Source organism: Ylistrum balloti, unplaced genomic scaffold (assembly GCF_031769215.1).
Source record: "Ylistrum balloti isolate Yb309-2 unplaced genomic scaffold, AGI_CSIRO_Ybal_v1 Utg370194, whole genome shotgun sequence".
Classification (NCBI taxonomy): Eukaryota; Metazoa; Mollusca; class Bivalvia; order Pectinida; family Pectinidae; genus Ylistrum; species Ylistrum balloti.
This window is the reverse complement of record NW_026782172.1, coordinates 114,421-132,449: the sequence shown is the minus strand read 5'-3', so window position 1 is coordinate 132,449 and position 18,029 is coordinate 114,421. Positions and strand designations below refer to the sequence as shown.

Sequence of the window (18,029 nt, the reverse complement as noted above, 5' to 3'; positions counted from 1 at the left end):
AGAAGCATATCAATAACGGGCGGCTAGATGAACTATTTGTTGTGTCATAAGATTTCTATTGTTCAGTTATAAACCCCATCCTTATGAACCCGATTATGTCATGGGTACATTCTTTTATGTTTTTCACGGAGGTAGATTCTAATATCATCTATCCTATTTTGATATAAATCAAATCATACATGCTTTGTTTAAATCATAATTAGGATGATAATGTTGAATGCCTGCAGGAGGTACATATCTGTAAAAAGCACCAGCATGTCAACATAAGCATAATCCAGACTCAAACGCAATACAACTAGGGCAAAATATTTACACGGAGACTCCTCTGAAAGATATGAGGAGTAAAGGCCAACATCAGTTTCATACCACGCAAAGGATTTTGTTTTTGAATCCTTGTGTGATAATAACAATAGGCTCGTGAATATCGGATCAACAGTGATATGAAAACACTGTACAAGTCGGATGGGGACGCAGGTATGTAACTGCCAAAAATAGAAATTTCACAATAGGGAATTTAAAATCATACACCATGTCGTTTTTTTTTTTTTTTTTTTTTATGGACGCGGTCAAAAATGTTTTGTTATCTATTGAAAACATTAATGTAGATGTAATGATATATTCACAATTGTGTAAGCTTTAATTGATTACCCCTCAGAAATTAAATGTGTATGTTGATTATAATAAAGTCAACCTCAAATGGACCAACATCAATCACAAAAATATCAAATGTTCAAACGGATCTTTTTTTCTTAACCTTATCATGGGAGCAACCCACCCTGAACGAAATACAAATACATATGATATGTAAAGGTTTGTTCTGCTGAATAATGTAAGCGGTAATTTGATGTCCTCAATTTTCAGTACAAGTTTCTTGGACACCACTAGGCCTTATATACGTAAAACTTTGGTAGAGTGTATGGCAAAAAGCCTCGAAAATGTTAGTAAAACTAGATTATCAAACAACAATAATTGCCAGACACAGTCTGTTGTGACTATATTGTAAAAAATGGTGTTATTAGATTCTAAGTTATTATGCAACAAAAGTTAACATTGTTTATAATTGATTGGGTTCCACTTTTTCAGTCCATAAACAAATTTCCATAATATTGAAAATACGTTGAATTCGTTATAATGTACCTGGTGGTATTAAGACATTTGGCGACTTCATAAATTATTGTTTATATGACAGAAACTATGCTGATAGTTTTAAGACTGTCCGTACGCTCAGATCTGTCTATCATTCTTAAAAGATTTATCACTTAAAAATCTAGAATAAAACCAAAACACACATCAATTCCTTAATCCTAATGAAGACTACTTCACTCTGGATAATAATTATGTGATAACGCCAATGCAAGAAAGGCTCCCGGTAGCCCTATCCTACAAGTTTTCATTACATTTTAGCATGATTACATGAAAAACTAAGTTTGCTTCAGGTTTACAGTAATTCACATATCCATTTTAAATACTGTACAAAAGACACACAAGTGAATAGCACCATTTCATAATTGAGAATGAGATACAGTAGAGCTACAGAATTAATTAAACTGCATTGTACAGCTGTTTAGTCCTTCTGGGAGTCGTCAGTGAGGCTATGCCTGAAATTTGAAGCAAGCTAGGAGGCCACTAAGGAAAACGCAAAGTGATCAAAAGAAAAGTCAAATTCTAGATCGGGAGGTGCAGCAGCCCCACAATTAGATAAATTTCGTAATTTTCACGTTTAGATAATTTTGGAATAATGTCAAGTACAAGTTTATTTTCTGAACCGTGCCACTATTCGGCAAACCTCGAAGACTTAAAATCCACCAGCAGTGTCTTCCACCTTCAATCTTAAAGATTGTTATCCGGAAACGGACATCCCTCCTTTATATTGGATTTTTTAAAATTTAATAGCAACCCTGTACAGTGAGGAAGAACATGCTTACCATCTCAGTCTTTTGTTTTTTTTGTTTTTTTGTCAGTCACATTTCCTAATCCTTCAGTTTAACTTTTATATATATTCATAATATCTTGTCTTTAATACCAAGACATCCTTTGACCATATCCATAGCATATGTATAATCTGAAATTAAGGACACAACGGACTCTATATCACCCGGATCTGTCCCTTCAACATTAAACGAAGCTGTACAATTAATGTCGGTGTTTTCAATTAAGATCCTGTGCAATTTCCATTTCTAGAATCAACCAGATTCCCCAAACAATGTTGTTTGCATGTCACATTTGATTCGATAGTCAAGGGCTTGTCCCAATATCAAAGTTTGCCGTATGCTAGATCTCGAAAGCTGACAGATAAACTCAAAAAAAGTTTCAAGAGATGCAGGTTGATGAATATTATATAGATTTTTCATGGTCATCACAACGTGAAAAGTTATAGCATTTTATTCGATTTTTCGTGAAACGATTTCGATGTTCATTAGCATGCCTTATGGTTCCGCTGTTTGTAACATTGTTCTTATTTAGGAACGTGGCATTACTTGCTTAGATTGACTTAGATTTATATGGTCGGTGACGTCGACGAAGCATATGAAGCAAAAGACGTTTACCTTTCCGGAGCCCCCGATTCAAATACTGCTCTTGTTCATTTTTTGCCGTCGTTCGATGTATCATCTATTATGAGTTGGAATTAAGATGCTGTTGACGTGTTGTATGAAATATCCTTTTCTTAGGCGCATGTGCAGTAGTTTATGTGGAATATTTCATCTTAGTGTTGTTCTTTTTCCGAATTTGAGCTCGAAAAAAACACTACTGACGCACACAAATTACCACTATTCTAACCCACTAAGTAATAGCAGTTGTATAAATATTACTATATATCAATGTCATTTATAAAAGAAAACGGTTTTGTCGTATAATCAGGATAACAATTTTATTGTTGATTCTGCATACATACCACAAATACTGAATAACACATTTGATTAAATGCTGAGTGTATTTGTCGTTTCTAAGTAAAATATTAAACAACATTTAGAATTGACATGAAAATAATTTGGAATGACATGTAGCGGTAGTCCAAACCGTTTGACGTTCTACTGCCATTGTGCTGTACCATTACTGTAAAAGTTAAATGAAGTTCCATTAGTAATATACGCCGTGTATCAGATTGGGTAAGCAAATGTAAGTGTATATGGAAGTAAAACGCTTCCATCTGATATTATGAAATTAAAATATATTACGTTGTTCATCTTAAATAACCTATCATGTCTTTCAATAATCCGAATCCAACGCCATCGTTGTGATATAATTATGTATTAAGTAATCTATTTTCAGTGACCGTACTACGCGGTTGTGGTACTCACGTAGCCAGGGTGGGGATCAAATGTGATATCATCTACCGCCAAATCGCTGCCGTAATGAAGTCTAGCAGAAGCTTCAAATATCAGCTGAAAGATAAAGATCAAACTTAGATCAAATGCGACAAGTTTCTCTCAGCAAACGCATTACCGTTCGGTTGCCCTTAATTGATCTTAATGCTAACACTAAAATACCGCACAGTCTTCTTATGGACGGCGGCCCGAGACTTAAAATGGAGGAAGCTGAGGTTTTTAGATCACCAGAGACAAATCCAACCAGACCAAAATAATCGAACATCTAATGCAGCAGTTCTACACCTTGTTATTTGCAGGGATGAACCAAATCCATGATCCTATGAATACATGAGTTATCATTTTCTGTTCAGGGGACATTGCAGTCGTCAACATGTTCCCATGGCAAACCATTCTATAAGACCAGAACGATATTCAGTGTAAACATGTTTGATATACAGCATAGACGTCAGAATACTGACGCCTTATACCTAGAGATAATAGGGTCACAGAGACGAAAAACCTGTAACAAACCAACAAAGAATATCTTAATATCCTGCAGTTCAATACCTTTATTCATTATGGTCTTTTAAAACCTGATACGACAATAAAAATGTATACATTCCGTTCTTTATATCACAGAAACACAAAGGTAGAAGCATTACCTTAGAGTTTTGAATTTTTCATCTTTTATGCTGTGCTAGTCGTGAACGTGAATTTAAAGAAGGGTGATAACAATTGACATCGTACATACTGTCATCGTGATTGTGATATGTTCAGTGACATTGAATGTTGGAGAATTGATCAGCTACATGGTGTGATTAAAGGGTCTCGTATTTTCAGCATTGACTAATTAGATACAAATTGGGGAAAATGGTCAGAATACATATTGTATTTTTTAATTTAAGAAAGGACTTGAAATTTCTACTCTCGGATTCTTGGCCGTCTAGTCCTAGACAAAGTCTAGAAGATGTTATTGATAATGTTCTGGTCCAGGTTGGCAGTAAAATGTTTCATCAAACTGTTCTTAAGAAAATAAAATCCTCCCACCCTCCCCACCTTACCTTAATTGGTTTTGTTTTATAGGGATAAATCAATCGAGGTGCATAACAAAACCGGTCACCAATAAGTCCTTTAATTTTATTTAAAAATCGATTCTCTTTAGATAACAAGGACGTGGTTGTCTGTACCTGCTAAAATTGGAAATAAAGGAGAAATAATTTCTTCTAAATCTACCGTTTGTTTTTTATCATGAGAATAATAGGGACAGCATTCCATCACACTGAGTGATAAGTTTGATGATTTCAGTTTTGCCGTATTCTGAATTTTACATTTCTGAATAGCAACATCCAATGCTTGCTTGTGCCAGTTGATATAATGTTTAATAGCTTTGCCCCAATATCACTTGAACGATTTTCCTTATGATGCCCGTAAGTCTGCTGGTTCTGTTGTTTTCGGCGTGTGTCGTCTATGAAGCATCAGACGGTTTACATTCCGAATGATCTGATCGTATGTCGCTCCTACTTTTTTCAGTGATATACGTGTTAATCTTATATGTGTTATTTTAGTTTAAATTAAAAATTCTATGGGCGATTCGGTATTTTATTTGTTGTTTTGTTTCTATCTTCTTTTCGGATAGAATCTTCCTATCCTAAAGCTTCAGAGAATCCAACAGTTTTCACTAGACCGTTCAGTAACTGTGAAGGAATACATGTGCTGGTCAGTCAGAATATCTACATCTCTGCTCACTTTAGCCTTTATTTATGTCTTAATTGTAATTTCTATAATTAGAAATGTCACTATTAATACACATGTCACAAATCCCTGAATTGTAATGAAAAGATGATAGATATTATAATCTTCAGTAACAACAAATACATTAAACAGATGTGTCAAATATAATAGTATCTGCGCAATGGTGAAAAATAATACTTTTATCAATGAGATATTTCTCAATATTTCACTGCCAAAATGCAAAAACAAAGGTGTGTCGACTGACAACGTTACAGCCGGCTGACATGATTGACGGTAAATATCGTCTTTCCGTTGATTAATTGCTGTCGTTGAAAACACAAAATTTGAAAACTACATATTCCTTATAGCAAATGTATGACCAAATAGTTCGACATAAAATGTCGGTGAGCAACGGCTGTGATAGAGGAAGGATAGGCGGTTGGCACGTTTGGTGGTGATTACGGCCAGAACAACGAGTAGCGTGAAATAGGGTTTCAGTATTCTGGACATATTGACCAATCAATATCTAATAACCATCGCGTCGATGTGATCAAAATGTGATTCTATAGTGTGCTTAAGAGCTTCTTCGTGGCAGTGTCTAGCCGTGAGGAACGAGACAGAAAGGTTAGAAATCACTATCGATCTGACATTGATAATTAATATATTGATGACTACTTAGTAACCTTTTTATACTGTCACCATCAGAAAATTGCCGATCAGAATTCTGGTAGCATATAATGGCTGACTGTAATGAAATGTAAAATAAAAAATGAAAAATGTACTGGAGAGGGCTATGGTCATTTTAACGACAACATTATTTTGGTTAAATATAAATAGATGATTGTATAAAACACGATTTTACGTAGCAGTTCCATTATGTTCTGGTATTTTCTGGTAATATGCGTTGTAATGACTTCTATGTCGCTCATCAGACACAGCATCGATTCCATGTAATGTATTGCTATATAGACGGTCGTACAGCCGTTAACAATGTATCATTGTACTTGAAACATCTCTTTTTATCAGCTGACATACAGTACTTCTGGATCTGTAGATATGAACATTACGAAATCATGTGGAATGGTATTCTTATGTTCGTACAATCACTAGTTAGAAAGCGTGACGTCTAATTTCCCCCACCAGTAGCCAGTGACATTGTCAATTACGGGCTAAATTCAGATATATCATGACTATAATCACATTATCCTTTACCACATCTCTGTTTCTGGTTTTGATAAAAACACCATGCTATGCAATGACTTTGAGTTTCTCTGTGTTAATATTTCTATTGTTCATGTTTTGTCCTAGTTCTACTAACTTTGAGTTTCTCTGTGTAAATCTTTATTTTGTTCATGTTTTGCCCTCGTTCTACAGACTTTTAATGTTTTCTCTGTGTTAATCTTTCTTTTGCTCATGTTTTGCCCTAGTTCTACTGACTTTGAGTTTATCCCTGATATCTTGGATTTTCTTTTGTCTAGCTCTGATATCCTCTAGCCCTAATTTCCTGATTTTCTATTCTCATAGCAGTGTCTTTTGAAAAGGAAATTACTGATTTTTTCATAACTCTTCTCATTTTGTGTTGTAATGAATGGTTGCATCATGACCTGATCAGCTGCAACATACTTCAGTGTGGTAGCACTATAACACGAACACATTACAGCCTCCTACAAACACACGCACTCAACACCATCCTTCATCTAGCCTAAATAGGGAGGTCATCCATCAATAGACGTTGATAGGACTTTAATCAATATAAAAACTAACCAAATTATATCAACTGGTACATGTACCGATATCGTGTCATTTCTGCAAAAATCTACTGAACCTGAGATGTAGAATACGGTAAAAATCTTAATTCATAACGATCAAATTAGCCTCGTAGAGTTTTCAAAGTCATGAATAAAACCACACATAATATCAAGGGATAGTAATTAGCATAATAATGATGCATTCGATGTTGACAAAAATGAAATCAACAAATTGTTCATCGATTTTTTCCACTGCAATTGTATTCTAAGATGCCACTGTGATAAATATTTCTTGCTAGCAGGCGCTACATGGCTTTCAAGTATTGATTTTTAGATTAGTGTTAAAATCTTAAATCTTTTCTCAGATAAATACAGGGTTCCCATATCTATATTTGTTTTCCGACCCAATCAATACTTCGTTTAATAATTTTGAATTAGTCTTTTTACACAATAATGTTTCTTTTTTAGGCTATTGTTTTCATTTATTCAAAGCTTTAAAACGGTTCAGCAGTTGAACGTAGTTGACTCTTAAGAATAACGATTCTTTAAGGATGGCCCCCTCTTAACTTTCCCCATGCAATAACTGTGTTGCTGGTCATCACAAATTAACAAACACTATTAGCTATGAGAGATGTTCCTGATGGTTTCAAACTTACATCTTCCACTGAGCGAAATACGATGTTCAGGTTGACATTCCATTTACATAAGACCTCTTCAGTTAGTGGGTAAAATATCTTAAAATGTATTCCGTAAAATGCACCAATGCACCATGCACGAACATTTCCGAACCTTCAGAGTGAGTTTAAGCCCAATCCAAATAAGTGTGTTATTCGGGACCCAGTAAATTCAATGATATTTTTATGCACAGCGAAATATCGATTTATTTTCAACATAATCTTAATTCAAACACGCAATTACTATTTATGGACGACATCCCAAAGACAATACCTTTACTGCAACTGTGGCTTGCTATAAGGAACTCAGTTTATTTTCCAGCGATGTTTTGACCACAAGGAAAGGAATAGAGTTCTATGAAACACAATTGAAATTAACCACTGAGACGCCTAAACGACATAAACAAATAGGGAAAAAACTTTTCCAAACTTAAAGTAAACGGCCGGTGTTAAAAACCATTCTTGAAAAAACAGCTGTCTTTCTTTGACGTCATATATTTTGACGTTACCCTTGACAACAAGTCGATGTCATAGATTAGATTGCTTACCGTAGCTTTTCTACTGTACGCTAAGACTTCGTCTCGATGATACCACGACCGAGCACTGTTTAGCGGAGAAAAGTCCTAACTAAAGCAGGTAAAGTCTAAAGGCCAGTTTGAAAAGGCTGGTTTACGTGGTTTCACTGGCAGCTTATACTCCTATCGGGTAAGAATCGGTTTTCAAAACTATTTAGAGAGCAGGTTATAGAGATCCAGCAATGAGCAAGAAAAAGATTCAAAATATAATTATATCCTACCAGAAAAATCGAAAAATGTTTAAGGTAGTGACTAGAAAGCACTAATTGAAAAGGGAACTGGAAAAGTGATATCAACATCGGAAAAGTTACATGTATAACATCACTAGTGATAATTACAAAATGATCAAATTTGCCATTTCGTATATTTCGCTTGTAAAAATATAATAAAAATGTATATTCACCCCGGTAAATCGTATACATGACAGGGCGTGGAAAAAGTACAAAATGTTTATATTCACCCTGGTAAATCGTCGCCGTAAAGAGTGCGTAGTAAACAAAAGTTATGAAATATTTCTATTCGCCTTAGTAAATCGTCTCCGTGACAAAGCATGGAGCACAAATGTAATCCTATGACTGGGAACAAACAATATTCTGATCATGAAGTGATATTCAAAAGGTCATATTTATTTCCGCTGTAATGAATTTGTATGAAAGTCTGACGTCTGTTTTTGACACTTTGGCCGATTTCTATACAATTTTCATTCTCATTTTCGTGTATCAGTGGTTAATATTAACAGTGTGGATCCAGTTATATTCTTGAATAGGCCGCTGTTCCAGTTTGATAAGTGTTTTCATATCTATAAAAATGGCTCCATACTCTACGATATGTTTTAGTATTTCGGTTTTATTCAGAAAAAAGGGTGTCACCCAGATTGTCTGAAATGCCATGTCTTCTATAGTACATTAACTCTAAAGCGTAATTACTTACTTACAACAAGCAGTTTGATTGAAGCGTTTAAGTAACCTAGATTTTGAAGTTTGAAACTTTATTAGCTGACGAAATGAATATGTTTAACACTTTCAACAATTACTATTTAATATAAGTACTTAAATCCAGAGAATTAAAATTTCACTACGCAGGTGTAAACCGTAGGCCTACCGTGCCGGTCCATACATTCAGAAAAAATGGTGGCGTCACGTCACTTCGAGTTAAAAGTGAACGAACAGCCTGAAAATGATGAGCCGGCGAAGAAACTTTGAGTAGCCGTATTGCTTTGGACATTTACATTCATGTTTGGTCTGAGTGAGTTTAAAGGAAGAGGATTATCGCTTGCAGAAAGGGACTCCGATGAAACACATGCTACGGTTTGTGAGGAAACTGCTTGTGGGGATCTCGAAACTGTCGCTGCGTGATCGGTTCTGGGGATCGTGAAACTCTCGCTGTGTAATTGGTAACTGGCAGTGTCAGGGTAGACAACGATGCACTGAGTGACTTTTTCTGTGTTGTCGAAACTGTGCGGTTATAGGACCGAAGCGAACTTTCAGATTTATGGGAGCTCATGAACATGATGTGTCTAGCCTGAAATCCTTGATCATTCAGGTATTCGATACTATTTGTATTTAGCCTACCACAGAAAAAATATTAATGCGCACTCTCTGAACTGCATCTACAATACTGTGAATGCAGTCCAGATTGATATAGACATAATGGGTGACCACAGAGCAAAATGTAAATATAAAGCAATAAATGTGCACTTACAAATCATTCCGTACAGCAATATCATTTTTCCATTCCAAAACCCCATTCAAAACTCACGGAAAGGCTTCGCTTTCCTCACATAAGAACTTCCATTTGCCAAGAAAGGTGAACGGTGATACAAATGTACGTTCGTGACTTTTAGTGAAGAGTGTTTCGTGAAATTACGTAGATATACAAAATATGCGGAGAACGAAATCATAAAAATGATCGAATTTATGGTTAACAATATCTTCGTCGTTTGGTGGTAAGCTCTTCCAACAGGCTATAAGCATACCTATGGGAAGTAGTGTACCCCTCAGTTAGCTGACTTGGTTTTTTTTATTATTATTCTCCATGTACGTTTTCACGAGTCTCCGTGTAGATTTTTCTTTTCTTCACATTTTACCCTAATTTAAATGAATTTGAGTTTGGATCATGATTATGTTGATATGTTATTATATCCTCTTCGATTTTTCTATAATAAGTTTGTCATTTCGACAAACTTTATTCTACCTTTATGCACACAATATCATTATTCAAGCCGAGAAAATCTTTTGAAGGTGACAGTGCTGTCAGAACATCCCACTTCTATCTTATATTGGCTGTGTAATCAGAATCTCTACAATATTTGACATGAACAACCTGAAGAAATCCGGAATATGATAAAGGTAATATCTTCATGCTACAGAGAAGATAAATAGATAACTTTTCCGGCTTCCTGATTGCCCCTCATCATTTAATGGGACGTACAAAGACTGGCTGGTTACGCCACAAACAAATGCGATGGGATGATTAATTTTAGATGCGTCTAGAAAAAAAACAGAAATAGAAATAAATCACTCATATTCTACAAACCTGATATCTTCCTGGAATGAGAGTGACTTCCGCTTTTAACCAATCATGATTTTGTCTTCCGTTCCTTGTCCATATCACAGATTCCATCGCGTCCGTCATCCGTTCTATAATGCGCAGATGCCCAATGCCAACACCGTTCATATGAAACCAAAATGTCATTTTTGTTACATCATACACAGACATCAGCGGGCTAAAGAGATGTGCAGCCCAAGTTGAATTACGAGTCTCGTGACCCATCAGCAGGAGGTAATGACCACCTGAAAGGAAGACAACATATTTTTGTCATATCTAGACGAAATTCCACTCTCAGAAAACACATCATTGTGATATCAAACATAAACAAAAAAACGAGATTGTCAGAGTTCACATCTTTAGAGGAGGGGGAATGATTGAAAATCAGTGGTAATCCAACAGAAACGAGACAGGTACAAACCATATACCAACAGTCCAGTGATAAGGAATTGGTATACAGGTGATTTAGGTCGTGCAATAAGTGTGGGGCAGCTATTGGGAGACAAAAAGGGAGGGTGTCTGTGAGAGAATAAAATGTATATCAACAATAAAAAGGTGAACATTTGACAAAATAAGCTGGTATAGAGATGGAAATTAGTGATAGTCAGATGTAAACGGTGGTTAGCGATCAGGTATAATGGAGGGGTGTGTGTGTAGCGGTTGGGAGGTAATCGACATCGACATAAAATTGTACTTCAACTGGAACTGGAACGGGAACAGCAGTCAGCTTTCATTTAGAAAATGTAAATATGTGTTTGAATTATGTATTGAATTTCCATATTTTCGTAAGACACGGAAACATACTTCCGGAAGTGTGGTCTTCGGTTGGCCCTGAAGTATGATCGGGTGATGACCCAGGAACTCTGTGCCAATCAAGTTCATCTGAGGTAGATTGCTTCCACATGCACATAGACTGGTCAAAACTACAGTCCGGAAATTCACCTAAACATAAAATTATGTTTGTTTATCATGTACAATATCCTTATCTATGCCTTTAATATATGATCATGTATAGGTCTTTAGGGACAAGTTGCGAGTATCTTTGTATTTCAATGGACTTCAGACATCAGTAATTTATTGTATCAGAAATGTATAATACATCAAATTTTGCATGCTTACATATATATGAATTGCATTTCAAATGTGAACGGTTTATCAATTGATACAAATCACACTTCTTAGCGACAATGGAAGGAAGCATGATGTCTTAGTATGAAATCAAATCGGATAAAAATGTACCCGAGGAAAGTCTGCATGGCCCAGCAGTTGACACCATGCCATCCTGATAAATTCGAGGGCTTGTCACCAGTATCACGATTTCCGTGGAAGAAGTCGACACACAAGATTATGAGAGTTGAAAACAGTGGAGGGGGCGGGGAGGGGGAGTCTAATGGTCACAATTATGATTCTATTGGAAGCTATTACTTGTGCGATATGAAGTAAGTTGCGTTTGATGCTCTTTTGTTTGCATGTAGTGTGGTTCGACTGTTATCAACCTTGTTTCTCATTTGGGAACACCATGTTACTTACTTGGATTGACCAAGATGTATATCGTTGTTGTCGATGAAGCAAAAGCGCTAACTCTTTTGGATCACCAGGTCTTATTATCCCTGTACCTTTGCTATGATATCCGCGCCATTATTTCATTCTTCTATATTTTCCCGTTTCATCTTCTTTGTGTTTGAATAGTTGATTTTGTAATATGTCGGTAATTTCTGGTTTGTTGTCACCTTACCGTTTTGTTGTGGTCCGCTGGTTGTATGCGCTGCTGCTGCTGGTGTCACCTCTGTGATATAAAGAAAGGAATTGTTCAATAAAGATTTAAAAAACGACATAAAATCAGAGAACTACTTTCTTTTGCATAAATGACGGTATATCTAATGAATTCGTTAGAATCAAAGTGAATCTATCGGTGTGATTTTTTCTAATTATTCGAGCAGTAACTATGGTATTTATTTTAAGATAACAGTTTCGACCTGTACATACATGAGCTGACAATTCAACTTAATATCATTTATATTTTATAGAAAGACCACATCCTTCTGTGGTATGTGGTAGTTTTGTTTACCCTCCAAGTGACCTAATTGCTGTGCTAATTACAAACATGATTTAAAGATTTCAAGATAAAGGAACTCAATGTTATGATATTGTTATGAGAGGGAAGTTAATCAATAATGATGATTTCGATAGTAGAACTGTCAGGGTGGTCAACTGAAAGTGTTCTGTAAATTCTGGACATTTTTTCTTGTATGAAATTAGATTAAGACAAAGATTATCATAAATGCTTGGTAACTATCGGAAACAATTAAGATTTACCAATGGGTTCAATATTCACTGTGACGTCATCAATAGCAGTAATGGCATTATAATGGTACTTCGCACTGGCGACAAATTCAACCTGTTAACAGACGAGGTAACCTTAAAAGAATACTTCCGGTCCAAGAACACGATATGGAAATATTTGAGCCGATCGAGTTTTGTTCAGATTTGTTTAACAGAAGTAAATTGTCATGAAATGTAAAAGAAATTTCGAATTGGATCTCTCTTTATTATGACGAAATAATTCTACTATAATTGTTATGGTAGTGACGTTGGTATTGTCTCAAACAGTCTCCAAACTAGTCTAGTAAAATGTTCGTCCTGGCTAGAAAACAACTAACGTCTTGAACTGTCTTGAGACAGGTGTTCTAATGTTTGACTATGTCGGTGTTACTTAAGATCCGCGTTGATAAATGTTATATAGAATTATAATATCATTTCACTTTGAATTGATCAAACACTCCACTCCAGGAAGAAGGCGTGTTTTTGTGGCTGACAACACAAAGTAAAAACTTTGTTGCCCGATAAACGATATGCTAGTACAAATTTACAGATTTCGATTAGTTGATCTGAATGTTGTTGTTTCTTTTTAACTTATCCGGTTCTCTATGCTGTTGTATTTCTTGTTTTCCATTACTGACTTTTTCAGCTGATGAGTCCAGCCTGAGTGTCGCTCGTAACCAATCCGGGCCCTGACGACCATGTCTACTCCAGAGGGTTTTCCGGTTACCGAACTTGTCGGTAGCGATAAGAGATAAGTTGCCGATACCAACACCATTCATGTGATACCAAAAAGAGAAAGAGATGGGCGATGCTAGGTAGAGAGCTGGACTCGACAGAATGGCAACTGATGCCGGACCTTGGCTGTCTGACCCTGACACATAAACATAACTGCCATCTGGAACAGTTGGGGGAAAACATGTTTTACACAAGCAGTTAAATTAGCAACATCCCATAAGAGATGCATCATACAAGGGTTTGTTAAGTCTTTAAATATTATTTCTTTCTTTCTTAGAGTTCAAAAGCCATCGTAATAAAGAAACCATTCAAATGCACTATGTACGTCTCAATCAACTAGCAAACACTACAAGCAATTAAATGCAAGTATAATTCAATTATCATTTTTTAACATTGAGATAACATTGAAATGATGTATGTGTATTTTGATTGTGTCAGACACGATAGTGATAACTCACTTCCGGTGTGATCGGACAGAGGACCGGAAGTTTTCTCTGGAGATCTCCCGAAGTTTTGCCGCCAGTCAAATTGATCTCTGTTGATTTGCAACCAGTCACAAAGACCGTGGTCAAAATTACACCTCAGACCATGCCGACCTACAACAGATAGAAACGTCTTATCCATAATACATGTGTTTAGAATATCTGTTTGGACATCTTTCTAAATGAGTCGTAGATGGCCTGTCTGCATTATTAAGTATTATCTACCTGATTAAATCTTACCTAGAAATAAGTATATATTGGTTTGCCATTGAATTACATACACAGTCGTGACTATACACCATAACCTGGCACATTAGTGTGCAACGTAATCGTCTGACATTGACTATCCAATATAAAGCAACAGCAATTTCTTCTTCCTTATTCGGGACAAATGTCTAAGCAATCAGACAACTAATTGGGTAACGCCCGATACCAATATGCGTTAAGGTGTAAATGTAATTTCTATGAAATAATTTTGTAATTTAAGACTTACCGGATGGAAGGAGTATCAAAACTAAACAAGCAGAGGCCACCAAAACATTACAAGAGATGTGCATGCTGTGCATTATCTCAGGAAATGTGTGGTCTTGTTGAGATAAGTACTTCACGTCCCTATGCAGTGCGATAATTACTGTCTCCACACACGTACGTACTGTCTAGCATGACATGACAGCCCCAGTAGTGGTACAATGATAAAACCAGTGTCCAGAGACCAACTACATGGCATTAATCGGTTGATATGTAAACAATATTTCACTGAAATTAGACACCTAGCGCGTCTAGATATGTGCTTTGGTCATCACACAAAAAGGGAAGAAAAGTAGAACTAAATAGGAGCTGTATATCTCTCTAAACAGGCTTTTCTTTCCGGACTCTTTTCCATTGACTTGTGTCAGAAATAATTTTGTGACATTACCAATTAACAGCAGGTATTATTTAAATAATAGAATACAGGTAATATCAATCTCATAAAATTTAAACGATTACAAATGTAAATACAAGACATGACACTAGGTAGCAAAGAAGTGATATGATTGCTTTTCATGTTATCGTGGCGCCCGTATTGACCAGTTAACAAAGACGCCATATTGCGAACCATTTGTACCTGTCTTATCAGGTGATAACGTACAAACATTATATCCTGCTATGTCGCCAGTAAAATCATTGCAATCACAATTTTATGACACATATGCACTGGAATCTGAGTATTATGACACAGAAATCAGTTCAAGTCATAAAGGGAGAACCACTAATTAGATTTATACAAATAATTGTCTTGTCTGCTTCAGACAACAGTCCTTTAGATTGATATGTATTGGAATACAATACAGTAACATTGTTATTATCGTTAAAGCAATTTAGAATGGTAAATTTGTTTTAGAAAATGATGACATTTATATAGTCACAGTTATAAATTTATCAATGTACCTTTTGAATCTGAGTAAGACAAACTAGCTATACTTTGAAATCACTGCCATGAAAAAAGGCGGTGTAACTCAAACCCGTCGGTTATTTCTACATTATTTCTATATTCCCCCATAAACATCGTCAGAAGGAATAAAAATCAATACATAAACAACAAGGTTAGACCTAAACTGCTGTTTGTAAAGTCCGTTAGATTTTATTGTCGTCTTGTCAGGCATGCATGTGGTATCCATTGTGTCACCCGGATGTATCGTGCCATTTTCTAGTTTGTTACGAGATTCGTTCGATTTCAGTAGGACGCCTTGCTGACAACTTGGATGGTAACATAATCAATAATTCTATGGTTAGAAAACACGCGCTTCTATTTACATTGTATAACACCTTCCATAAATACACGGATTACGTCATTCCGGAAACGAATCAATTACCGTTTAAATCACAAATCATTTTGGGCGTCGTTGAGAAAATCTTTTTTGTTAAGATTTTGTTAAAATGGCTTCGGAACAGTCACAGTATTATGTTCTAATCAATCTATTGAACGGTGATTACCATGTAGAATTGAAAAGAACGTAAACGTTTGAAAACTTTACTATTTTTGTATAGATAATATGTTCAGGATAAGTTTCAAGAACGAGTAATGTTCTAATATTTCTAGAAGAAGAAAATGGAAGCAGTGAAGCCTATCCACGACCATTCAATAGACTCTCTATTTCCGTCTTTCCAATAATAACCGACACATTTCTATTGCCAACGATTGTATGTTCCTAAAAGAAGCACTGTCTCGGTTTTAAAGGAACTGTACGCATTTAAACCTAGAAGAATTAATATAGAACATGGTGATAGTAAATTTTACCATTTGTTTGTATTTTACTAGTGATTTTGCTTCAATATGAAGTAACCATAGACATCATGTCTCGCACACTCGCGAGAATACGGCAAATGATAAAATTTCGAATTCTATGTTTTCATTTTGTAATGAATGTCCCTTCTTTAAACATAGTTGTAAATGAATACTGCAATTTGACGAAAACTTTATTTTTGTCTCATTTTAAAACTATTTTCCTTTTCTCTTGATAAAATTATGAGAGCGTTTATCGTTTTTACTCATCTATCTTTCGTGTATTCTTCAAGATTGCAGCTGGTAGACACTGCTGGACGGATCCAAGTCTGCAGCGTTTGCAAAAACATGCATGGCGCGTTTTAATTCGTGAGAACAGTGACAGATTCAAAATATACACATCTACTTGACGTTCGTCTAAAATTATCAGATATATGAAATTTACTTCATTATGTAACAGGTGCACGTCCAAATCTAGACTTTGATATCTTTGTTTGGTTTTACAGAGTCTTATCTGCAATCTTCATAACAATCCATTTCAACGAAGGGAAGTAACTCTTGTCAGTCTCTGTGCGTTTACATACATTGGTCGCCTATTTCACGAATTTTCAGCGTATCGCTCAGACACGCGGGAGGTATATTTTAGGCTATTATAAGGGTAAAAATGATGCTGATTAAGTATTGAGCTGATTATGGATAAATGCAGATATCTTATCATTTTATGACAGCGAATTTCAAACATGCTAAAATCAATTATGGTTATCATATTGACAGCGTACTTCCAATAACGACAAATTCCTCGTACATAGTAAGATCTGCAATAAACGCGAAACACGTTTTCTGCATGTTTATTATCTTGCACCCTATAATTTCGTCTAAAATATGATTTTGATATATCCAAACCAATCTCGTCACACCGAATAAGTGGCAGTTTAACAATTCATAATGTTTTACTGTCTCACGATAACTTTACAGTGGTTCGAGGGAGACCCGATCGGTCATGAGAAAGACTTCGATGTGCAGGGTTATAAACGGGAAGAAAGACTTAGAGATTTTGCTCCATGTAGTGAGAATATAAAAAAACTCACTATCAAATTTGCTGACGTTTGCAACAATAGATGTACTAGATTCAATTTGTATATTTTTGTTGGTTTAATTGAACTGGGATTGGAAAAGTACATTACGAACTTATCCAAAACGTCTTTTCCACAAAACATCTGCATATATTTAAGAAAAGATAGCACATTTAAAGTTAGTAAAGCTTCCAAGTACGAGATATGGACCCCTGAACTACATGGTTGACTATGGAGTCTAAATCAGCCCGCCCAAGAGTAAAGCCTGACGTCTTAAGTATTGTTGACAATATTGCCCCGTTTATCTCCCGACTGTTAACCTTGGACTACACTACAGAGATAGCACGACGACCAGGAAACAAAACCGTACTTTTAGAAGCGGCTTATCTTTGGTAGAAGGAAGTATTGGAGAAAAATACATGATAAACAATATGTTCGGTGCTGGCACATTTAATGGGCTTTTTTCCTGACTAAACAGAATCAGAACAATAGCTTCAGACTGCATTATGTGGAGATTTTAACATTACTGAAAATAATAGAAAAGTTGTATGTTTTATTAATTCATTTCAAT

At 35.7% G+C, this 18,029-nt stretch overlaps 1 protein-coding gene across 1 annotated transcript; it reads right to left on the bottom strand.

The window, feature by feature from the left end:
- Positions 1–2,980: 2,980 nt before the first annotated feature.
- Positions 2,981–17,231, bottom strand: LOC132551315 (MAM and LDL-receptor class A domain-containing protein 1-like). The gene is made up of 10 exons (XM_060215441.1): positions 17,165–17,231; positions 14,099–14,236; positions 13,544–13,800; positions 12,900–12,981; positions 12,319–12,369; positions 12,114–12,164; positions 11,388–11,525; positions 10,572–10,828; positions 3,300–3,383; positions 2,981–3,054 (listed from the first exon to the last, which is right to left on the bottom strand). Exons 1-10 carry the CDS (start codon positions 17,229–17,231, stop codon positions 3,052–3,054), a joined length of 1,128 nt encoding a protein of 375 aa, XP_060071424.1. The 3' UTR covers positions 2,981–3,051.
- Between the last annotated feature and the right edge of the window lie 798 nt (positions 17,232–18,029).

Bases quoted from the DNA above. Each gene is read 5' to 3' on its own strand.
- LOC132551315 (XM_060215441.1), bottom strand. From the start codon at position 17,231: ATGCAGAAAACGTGTTTCGCGTTTATTGCAGATCTTACTATGTACGAG. The intron at 12,982-13,543 runs GTCAGTAATGGA...GTCTGTTAACAG, and splicing joins TGGACTCATCAGCTGAAAAA to GTTGAATTTGTCGCCAGTGC. The intron at 12,165-12,318 runs GTAAGGTGACAA...GATCCAAAAGAG, and splicing joins CAGCGGACCACAACAAAACG to TTAGCGCTTTTGCTTCATCG.